General features: G+C 43.8%; 2 protein-coding genes across 3 annotated transcripts; both read left to right on the forward strand.

The window, feature by feature from the left end:
• The first annotated feature begins 457 nt into the window (after nt 1–457).
• On the forward strand, nt 458–4,367 carry LOC123442961 (TSL-kinase interacting protein 1-like). Of its 2 annotated transcripts, XM_045119158.1 has the most exons (10): nt 505–767; nt 938–997; nt 1,799–1,982; nt 2,124–2,320; nt 2,398–2,636; nt 2,885–2,967; nt 3,043–3,140; nt 3,227–3,601; nt 3,679–3,768; nt 3,879–4,367. In XM_045119158.1, the coding sequence occupies exons 3-10, from the start codon at nt 1,874–1,876 to the stop codon at nt 4,005–4,007; spliced, it is 1,320 nt and encodes a 439-aa protein (XP_044975093.1). In that variant the 5' UTR covers nt 505–767; nt 938–997; nt 1,799–1,873; the 3' UTR covers nt 4,008–4,367. The 2 variants fall into 2 exon arrangements, with proteins under 2 accessions (XP_044975092.1, XP_044975093.1); XM_045119157.1 differs by having other exon boundaries at nt 458–767; nt 2,885–3,140.
• A 180-nt stretch (nt 4,368–4,547) lies between these two features.
• On the forward strand, nt 4,548–9,070 carry LOC123441477. Its single transcript, XM_045117898.1, has 2 exons — nt 4,548–4,570; nt 8,311–9,070. Exons 1-2 carry the CDS (start codon nt 4,548–4,550, stop codon nt 8,867–8,869), a joined length of 582 nt encoding a protein of 193 aa, XP_044973833.1. The 3' UTR covers nt 8,870–9,070.
• Nucleotides 9,071–9,558: the final 488 nt, after the last annotated feature.

Here is a 9,558-nt window from a genome sequence, read left to right on the forward strand (position 1 = left end):
CAGAACACACTTTTGAAAATCAAGAACTTTTTTTGAAAATCGAAAATTGTTTTTTTAATCCAAAACATTTTTTGAAACAGAAAAATAAAATAAAAAAATGAAACAGAGAAGAATAAAATAATAAAAAAACGGTTCGGAAAACCTTCTAAAAGTTTTCCAAACCGAAAAAAAAACGGCTGAAACATATAGAAGGTTCCCAGAATCGGACACTGTGCCAGCGCATTTAAACTCGATCTCCCTTTCGTTTTATGCGAAGCCCCGACACCGTTTCATATACAAGGGGCGAATAGGATTTTCCGGGAGCTGACAGCTGAGGAGTAGGCGCTTGCTCGTTAACAAGCGACAAACGGGCCGAACAGGATTGGCCCACCGTACTATATCCCTCGTCAAAAAAGAAAGAAAGAAAAAAAACCCAACCCCAGCACAAAAACTCAGGAGCACTTGGACTTGGCCGAGCGCGCCAGGACAAGAGGCGGCAAAACTTGCCACGAAATATTTCGCGGTCCCTCGGCTCCTCCCCCTTCCCCTGCTCCTCCTCCCGCCTTCCACGCGCTCCCCTCCACGCCCCCGCGAGGCCAAGGGGATCGTCCCGCCGCCCGGAGCCCAGGTCGACTCCGGCGAGCGCCCGATATCCGCGCCCCTCGGCTCCGCGCTTGGCTTTCGTCCCCGGCCCCGAGGCCGGCTCGCCGCCGGCGGATCCGTAGCCGGAGCTAGGGTTTCGCGGCTCCGGGCGTCGCGGCCGCCGAGATCTAGGGTTTCGAGCTCAGGTACGCCCCCTCGGGTTGCCTGGTGTGGTTGGGTAGGGTAAAATTCGCGTGGCTTTGATGGGTTCTGAAATGTCAGGAGCGGCGTAGGATTCGTGGATTAGGTGTTGCGGTTCCGTTCTCGAACCCGTGCTTGATCCTCTGCCCCTAACTCTCTCTTCTTCGAGTCGCAGGCACGAAGGGGACGGCACCTGGAGTCGCAGCCCTCCATTCCAGTGCGGCGCCAAGGCAGGGTAAGCCTTCTTATCCCCTTCCGCGATTCTGACTTGATTTCTCTGGTACTCGGGTCTGAGCGTGGAAACCCTAGGTTAACTGATGGATGGGGATTGACGCTAGGGTTTGAGCGGATTAAGGGCTGGATTCAGGAGGCGGTTTAAGGGGATGATGGGTAGTAACATCATATTCACTTTCCCCCTGTTTCAGATAATGACGCTCCTGTTCATGTAGATGAGAGGGCGATTTATGCATTGATATGTATCCGCAATTCGCCCCTAGTTTCACCGTGGATGAACTCGTCCTCAATTCTCCCCTGGTTCGAGCGTGAACGAATTCGTCGGTTGAGATCTGCCGCCACCTGGGGGGGGGCATATGCATATCTTCCTGATGCATAACTGTGTGGTTTGTAGCAATCACAATTAGGGATCAGTTGCTTGGTTTATTGCAAATACAATGCTGAACTTGTTGAATGGTGACCTGAAAGTTATTATTAAACTGAAACAAATGTTTTGAACCCTAACTGGAACGAATATTATCCTTTTGTTGGTGTAAATACATAAGACAGTGACCTTTTTCTCTTTTGTTTGCAATTTTGTGCTCATTCATCACATATTCATTATCAAGTGCAATTAAAAGAATTCTTGCTAAATCAAATTAAAACATTCTTATTTCGTAGCATTTGAATCTAGTCTGGTACTCACCATTTTTCTGATCTGAAACATATCTTTTATTTGCGCTTTATCAAGTTGAGAAGAGTCATTATAAATTGAAGTCTAGAGATAGACTCGATAACCGGTTCCACAATTTATTACCTGCAGGAAAGGTCGGAGTTTTCTAGGGCTGGATCAATATTGAACCTGATTGCTACCACTGCAGACGAATATCACAAAACCATGAAAGCTCCTCAGCAGCGCCGTAAACCAACTGATACAGAAGCAAAGGTCAAACTTGGTGATAAGTTGCACTGCCTGAAGCCAGGAAAATATACCAACAAATCATCAGGTGATGTGTTGGTGCCCCATTTCTAACTTCAGATAAAACAGATCAACAATTGAAGTAGAAAAGTAGGTGCTTGTTGGCAGCTACATTTGGACTGTAACAGCCACTTGTCCTTGTCAAGTTTTTAACCATATAAATTTCCAGGCAATATCGTGGCAAAATGCAGAAGAGAAGATGGTCAATCGTTTACCGGCAGTAAGATTGCATTGAAGGGTGGTAGCTTTACTGAAGTACCATTTAATAATTTGACAAACTTATCCGTTCAACCACCAAATTATTTTAAAAAGATGAAGCTTCAGTTTTTCCCAGTAGATGAGGCGATTCAGAAGGTTCTACAGCAGGTGATTATCTCTGTTTTTGCAAGAGACTTGTATAAGTACTGCTTAGCTTATGGCTTTTTTCACCACTTAATTAACAGGAGAAACACAATCCTTACCTGGAGTTGACCTTGGCTCCTCGAAAGAAGATGTCCTCAATTGTGCAACATCTGAACACAAAATGGGGTCGTTCTAGCTGTGCAAAAGGCGAGCTCATGCTCTTCCCTTACGGTGCTAGACCGGATAGCATAGTTGGCAGTGAAAAATGGACTATTAATGATTCTTGCACTGCTGCTGATGTTCATGTTGCTGTTGGCAGCCCTTCAACATTTCGCTTAAGGTTTGGTTTCTTACCGAGAAATGGTTACCTTCATTGTAATAATATCTATGGACACATGCGTGTGTGTGTGTGTGTCTCTGTTTAATTCTCTCTACATTAATTCCGATGATCATGATTTTGTATCTATTAGCTTGTCATAAAAGAAATTAGCAATGATGGTTCAGATTTGGAGACTCTTGTCAAACAGCATGATATGAAAATCAAGCGAGTACAAAAAAGTTCAATTAATTATCATTTTGTTACTGTAGGTATGGATGGTTTGATCATAATTTGAAGCAACAAAGCAGCGAAGAATCTTTGGCACCACTGCACTCTGCAGAAAAGACTATTGGTGACAAACCTTCAGACCATTTTGAGTTTCCAAACAAAACTTCAGACACTTACGATTTTCCAAATAAACCTTCAGATCCTTTTGAGTTTCCAAACAAACCTTCAGATCCTTTTGAGTTTCCAAGTAAATTTGCCAGTCCATCCGTTGTGTGTAACACAGAACAGACTGTGGTGGTGAGTATGCAATTTCATTTGATTCTTGCAATGATGATGTCATTTATACTTGACACTTAATCCTCTTTTTATGTTTCCAAAATTAGGATAGCCAAAGCAAACTGACACCGCTCTCATGGATTGACTGCATATCCAATATCAGTTTTGGAGCACTCTTATCGCAAGCTGTACCCTCACAAGACAGTAAACAACCGCCTTTGCAAAATGGTTCGATTCTCCAGCAGATTCCTGCTACGTGTGATTCATTTGATGCTGCTATTGCCTCCTTGATTGCTCACCAGCAAACAAGTAACCAACCGAAGGTCTCAAATCCATCAGTTTGGGATGCAGAAGAAACTTGTCATGCATTTCCCCGGAATCAAACTTCAGCTAGGATGTTCTCTTCAGCTCATGGCAACAGTAGTGCTATTACCTCGTTTATCCTGGGTGCAATTCCTGAGTCTGATACAGATGGCAACCAGGTAGCTGCCATTTTTCTTGTAATGTTCTGTCTGGCGAACACAGTATGTGCTTCTTATCAGCCTTTCTTTTGCTGCAGCGATGCTCTACTGAAGGCAGGAAAGAGGAGTCAAGCCCTCAGATATCAGGCTTGGGCAATACTGATAATGCAAATCCAGATGTGCCAATGGTATCATTTAGGGCCTCTTAACAAACATTGATATCTTTGTTATGCTTTGTTTTGTTTTCTCTTCCAATTGCTGATTGGATTCTTATATATGGTTACCTGCTCGCTTTCAGCCTGAATCCACCGGTGAGCCAGAGCTTGGGGCATTTGACTCCAGGCTTTTGAGTGGAACTGACAGTTTAGGTCTCAGCGGCTTCCTAGCAAACAGCTTGGATGCATTTCCGAAGTTCACTGTTTCATGAGGCTCAGAAATGTACATCGAAGATCTGAAGTTATAGATCCTGTAAAGATCATCGTCTGGTTTCTTGCTTCAAGAACCATTACTTTGGGCTTACTGAAGCTGGTTGTGTAGATATTAAGTTAATGGCCCATCTTAGTCGCATAAACTTATTTCGTACTGATTGCTCGCTCGAGAATTCTGTATTTTCAAAATTGTCCATAATCTGCTCGGCTGCTTACCATTTTCTCTGCATCCTGTTTTGCATCAAATGTTTTATGAACAGACAATCTCTCTGAAACTTTGGGCTTGAATATTTGTATGTAAACCTGAGTAGGCTTTACTTGTGAATGGCTTACTGAAATTGATCAATTTTTCATCGTTACATTGCTTTGAAGTTGATTGTGCTTGCCCTGTTGTCATGAAAGAAACAGTTGGCTGAGAAGTTCAGTGGTATGTTACCAAATGACAATTATAAATTTTGTGTTGTCACTCTGTCCATTATACAACTCACCAGTTTTCCTTTACTACAAGATACCAGAGGTTGAGAAAGAGGCATGCAGTGATGGTCTACACCTACAAGCTCAGGTAGCATATGATAGTGATTCAAAGGGGTCTGAAGATTACATGACCAATCTTAGCTTCACTCAACTCTTGACGGTAATCTTGCTAAGATGGTTATTTGACATATCTAGAATTCTACTCCCTCTGTACCGGAATATATATGTTGTTGGAGTAGCTAAAGTTCAGCTACTCCAGACATATATTTCGGTACAGAGGGAGTAGTAAAGATAATTTTTAAAAAGAATTTCTGACCAGTTTATTCCATTTATGGGGTCCAGTCCCATATAATCTTTTAACCGGGTTGTAGCGATGCACTTTTGTTTCATTTCATTCCATATTGTCCATTCTTTCTATAAAGAAGCAAGCAACTTAGGAGCTACTCCCTCCGTTCCTAAATATAAGACCTTTTAAAGATTGCACTATGAATTACATACGGATGTACATAGACATATTTTAGAGTGTATATTCACTCATTTTGCTCCGTATGTAGTCTTCTAGTGGAATCTCTAGAAGGTCTTACTCTCTCCGTCTCAAAATAACTGTCTCAACATTGTACTAGCTCTAGTATAAAATTGTACTAAAGTCAAGACACTTATTTAGGAACGGAGGGAGTATTATTTAGGAACGGAGGGAGTATTTCCTAGTCACAAAAATGCAGAGCAAACCAGGAGCATTTTGCCCGATAATTCAATTCGGAGCCTGGGCTCATCTTGCCTTCTGTTCTTTTGGGGGGCTGGGGGAGTACTACCATACCAGTGTTGGTAGCGTGTACGCCTGTACACTTTTCGCCGCCTTCCGCGACGTGTGTTCCCCTGTACGCTAGCGAGTTGAGAAGACGGGGTCGCAATCCGGATTTAATACCCGTCGCTACGGTACCAGCTTCTTTCCCTGCTGGATACGTGAGTACTTATTTATGTATACCGTTGGCAGTTGAGCATCGTTTTTTCGTGGGAGAAGCTGACGGAGAATGGTTCTCCTGAACAGACGCCGTTTTCTCCACTCGTTAAGCGCCATCTTTTAAAGCCCCCAGGGAATTTTTCAAGTCAAACGAGTTCCAAAGGATTTCACAGCTGATCTCTGATCTTGCTTGCTTTGTTTGACCATCGGATCCCTTTCCTCACCAACCTGCGTGGAGATCTGCAAACCGCAGCATGCGGCGCTTCCGTCGACGGCCAAATCTGGCGTTCGATCTGAGCAAAACCGTCACATTATTTTTCTCTCTGTTTTTTTTCCTTCAATAATTGTTGTTGCTGCCGTGCCGGGCTCATCACAAATCACACATTCCATCAACAGTTGCAATCCCTTCTGGAAATCCATCCAAAAATGTGAGAAACATGCAACTGCCGTGTCAACTGCTAAAGCGCCACTCCTAGACGCAGACGTCGACGTCAGTAGACCTGCCACTACATTATTCCGTGAACATGTATATTAGTTCGTTTCTTCTTAAAATAAATCAATGCAAAGTATATGTAGCTGATGCAACAACAATGACACAGTACCGTATTAGAGTACAGATTGATTTTCCCCAAGTGAAGAACAGCCAGCCAGAGCTGCCAAACGGTAGGCCTAACCGAAGCCTTAAACCTGCCACTTGGCAACAAGAGGAACAAGATTCAATCAGCTTGGACTAGTGGAATCCCGCTTCAAACCCGTTAAGACGATGGACATTAAGATAAGTACCAATACACGCGCATGTACACAGAGGAGCTGCCACCAGATAAACCAAACGCTGATTGATTGGAAGGACAGAGTCTCGAGTCATGATCATCAAAAAGTAATTTTTGGTAGAGCTGGGGCCGCTTTGGCGATCATGATCCATCTCTTGATCCCAAAGTAATGGACACTCCATATGCAATGATGGGCATCAAGATCGATACAACCGGCAATGGAGCCTAAGCACGCGCCTAGATGCGCTTTATGCTGTGAAAACTGAGGAAAGAAATGTAGCTACTACAGTGTCAGCATTCAGGTACCCCTAAATAAAAGGTTTACGTGTCGAACCAGACATAATTTTGAGCCCGATAATAAAATGTAATCAAGTTTGTTGGATTGGAATGCTGGAATTCGGTAACGACAAAAAGATTTTGCGGCGGCGAAAGAAAAAGAAAACCCTGAAAACAATGTAACTTGGGGACATTATCTACCACAACGATCACATGACACCATGAGCCAAAAGGCATTTTCCCGTTACAAGAAAGCTACATTTGAGCCATCTTACTATTTGGTCATGTCATGCCATTGCCACCACTACGAGTGGAGGAGAGCGGCTGGTTTGTTTACTAGCAGTTGGTGCTCTCTCCACTTCAAAGGGGTCTTCAAAATGTCAACTTCTATAGCCATGGACCACGGGCCCAAATAATTCTCATGATTAAGACAGCCTATGATATGTTTATCATCTCATTCCATTCAGTTGCAAATGGCTAAGATAAGATGGGAAATTCATGCCCTTCCTAACGAATTATAACTTTTTTCGCTCCGGGCATAATGCTTGTAATCATTATGTTTCAGTGCAATGAACTGAGCATAGCTCAAATGGTTAGCCTTTTTTTAGTGGAACCAGCCCATGGTGCATGTATTTTTCTGAATTTATTTCACGCTTTTTGGCGATGTTCATTCAGCGGGAGGAGATGTGTTCCTGTCAACTACGAAGCGACTATGATGGCTTCTTGAATCTTAAAATATTGTGCCGGTTCAGTGTCTTGGAGGTGCTCATAGAGATGATGCGTGCGTTCATAGGAAATGATTGTATGTGCGTGTGTGTGAGCATCTGCAATTGTACACACAAATAATTCATTGCAAAAGACAGTTTTTCTATTTGGACAAACAAATTTGTTTGTCGGGAAACCATAAATAACTTTAAGTCCAAGTTTGCGAGTTACGTGGGCAATTTAATTAGAGATGGTGAGTTCATTACTCTAGACTCTGGTTGTATAAATCAAAATCGTATCAGAACATATCTTGTGCATTATGATAAGCAAGCAAATAAAGATTACATCCTCCTCATTTTCATTATTTGCCAGTTGCATGCATGGTCTTGGGGATTTGAAATAGTAAAGACACACTTGGCTTAGTGACAGCAAGAATTAATTGGCATAGCTGTATTTTGAAGGGTTCAGGGGGAAACACAAGATTCATGAAAAGTGCAGCTATGGTCCTTCACTCAGACGTTGCCATGACATATTCTGTAATTGACTTTATCTTTAACGATGCTTTTTTAGAAGTCACTTAGGTGGTTGATATAACATAAATACGAGATATTCTTAGGTGGTTGATAAATCATAAATACGAGATATTATATAATTGAAAATGTACTTTTTTTAGAAACATAATTAACAATGTGTTCAACAATGCTTTTTCAGAAGTCACCTAGGTGGTTGATGAAACATGAATACAAATGCTGAATCATAAGCCCCGTGAAGACATATTTGCCGTGAAACAAAAAATTATGTCGATCCATATCCGACACTGTGATGTACGATGAGAATATTATGTTTCAAGTTATTTCAACGATATTCATGCGATGGAAATATATTTTTCGCGCGACCGAATTATTTTCGTATGAGTATTTCGGTTTAATTTTCTAGGTCACTCCAGTTAGCTATGTGCTGTTAGATGATTAATTCTAGCCAGCTATTATCAATTCACCAGAAAATAAATAATCCAGTCAGATATGTGTTGGTGCCATGCTAGCACAATATGACTACTTATTTATGCCCCTAAAAAAGAGCAGTTATTTACTAGTAGTGCTTAACTAAAAAAAAAAGAACACCCACCGGCCACCTCTCCCCCCATCTACATATACACGACCCACGACGGCGTCTCCCACCTCCCACAACCTCTCTGCTCCCTCCTCTTCTTGATTCTCGCCATTGCCGCCGTGCTCTCGCCATGGACGGCGCCGACAGCCTGCGGTTCCAGCGGCAGGCCTCCTGCTCCTGCGCGCCCTCCATGTCGCGCGGCTACGTCCGCGGCGGCTTCGACCTCGACGACGAAGACGACTTCGACACCTTCGACGACAAGGTCGGCGCCGTCCGCGGCGGGAGGGCGCCGCCCGCCGCCGCGTCGTCGCGCGGGTGCGGCACGAAGCTGAGGGGCCTGTGGCGGAAGATCGTCCGGGAGAAGAAGAGGATACTGCTCTGCTCCACCGGCTGCGTGCCCGTCGGGGGCTCTTCGGCGGCGGCGGCGCGGGAGCCATACGACGCGTACAGCTACGCGCAGAACTTCGACGACGGCGCCGCGTGGGTAGAGCCGGACAACCTCTCGCGCTCCTTCTCCGCGCGCTTCGCCGTCCCCTCCAGGGTCCTGCAGCGGGTCGCCGTGTAGACACACACGACCCGACGACGGCGCCGGCCGCCGCGGCCGCGGCTGACCGTCGTTTCCTTTGTTTTCTTTCTCTGTTTCCCTGTTTTCTCGTCCCAGTTTCAGTTTTGGAGTCGTCAACAACTGTGAAAAGGAATGTTCTTTGCCCATCTGTAAATGGTAGCAGCCCCTCAACCTCAATATCATGATCAGTAATTCGGTGTCTGCAGCAATCTTTACGCATCTTGCGCCAAACCTTTCTGAATCTTGCAGCAAGATGATGCAAGTAACTCAGTCACATGTCTTGCAATGTTGAATCAGATATAAAATGGCTTTAAAGTACAGATTGTGACAAGGATTTGCTTAGTTTCAGCATCTGTTGAACATGCGAAAACAGTTTTGTTGCAGGAATTCAAGTGCAAATCTCACCAGAAAATTGCTCATCACTTTCATGCTATCTTTACAGATTTATCACTGTGAACAATCTCATCCAATTCAAAGTGTGTGCGCAGCAATTAGATGTAAAGTGCAGATAGCATAAGCTTGGTCAAACGTGTTTCTTGGTGATTAGGTGATGCGTCCTCACACGTGAAGTCGATTGGAGTGCTCCGTGTTCCTCATTTTTTAATGCACCAAACTCTTGCAAATTTGACCACCAAATGGATTTCGGGAAGACGTGATAGCGAAATATCTGACCATCTACAGAAAATTCA

The sequence above is a fragment of the Hordeum vulgare genome, chromosome 3H (genome assembly GCF_904849725.1).
Source record: "Hordeum vulgare subsp. vulgare chromosome 3H, MorexV3_pseudomolecules_assembly, whole genome shotgun sequence".
NCBI lineage: Eukaryota > Viridiplantae > Streptophyta > Magnoliopsida > Poales > Poaceae > Hordeum > Hordeum vulgare.

Coding starts and splice junctions, on each gene's coding strand:
- LOC123442961 (XM_045119157.1), top strand. CDS start 1,874: ATGAAAGCTCCTCAGCAGCGCCGTAAACCAACTGATACAGAAGCAAAG. Junction 2,637..2,884: donor CCTTCAACATTTCGCTTAAG/GTTTGGTTTCTT, acceptor TTGTTACTGTAG/GTATGGATGGTTTGATCATA. Junction 3,602..3,678: donor CTGATACAGATGGCAACCAG/GTAGCTGCCATT, acceptor CTTTTGCTGCAG/CGATGCTCTACTGAAGGCAG.
- LOC123441477 (XM_045117898.1), top strand. CDS start 4,548: ATGGTCTACACCTACAAGCTCAG. Junction 4,571..8,310: donor GTCTACACCTACAAGCTCAG/GTAGCATATGAT, acceptor TAAAAAAAAAAG/AACACCCACCGGCCACCTCT.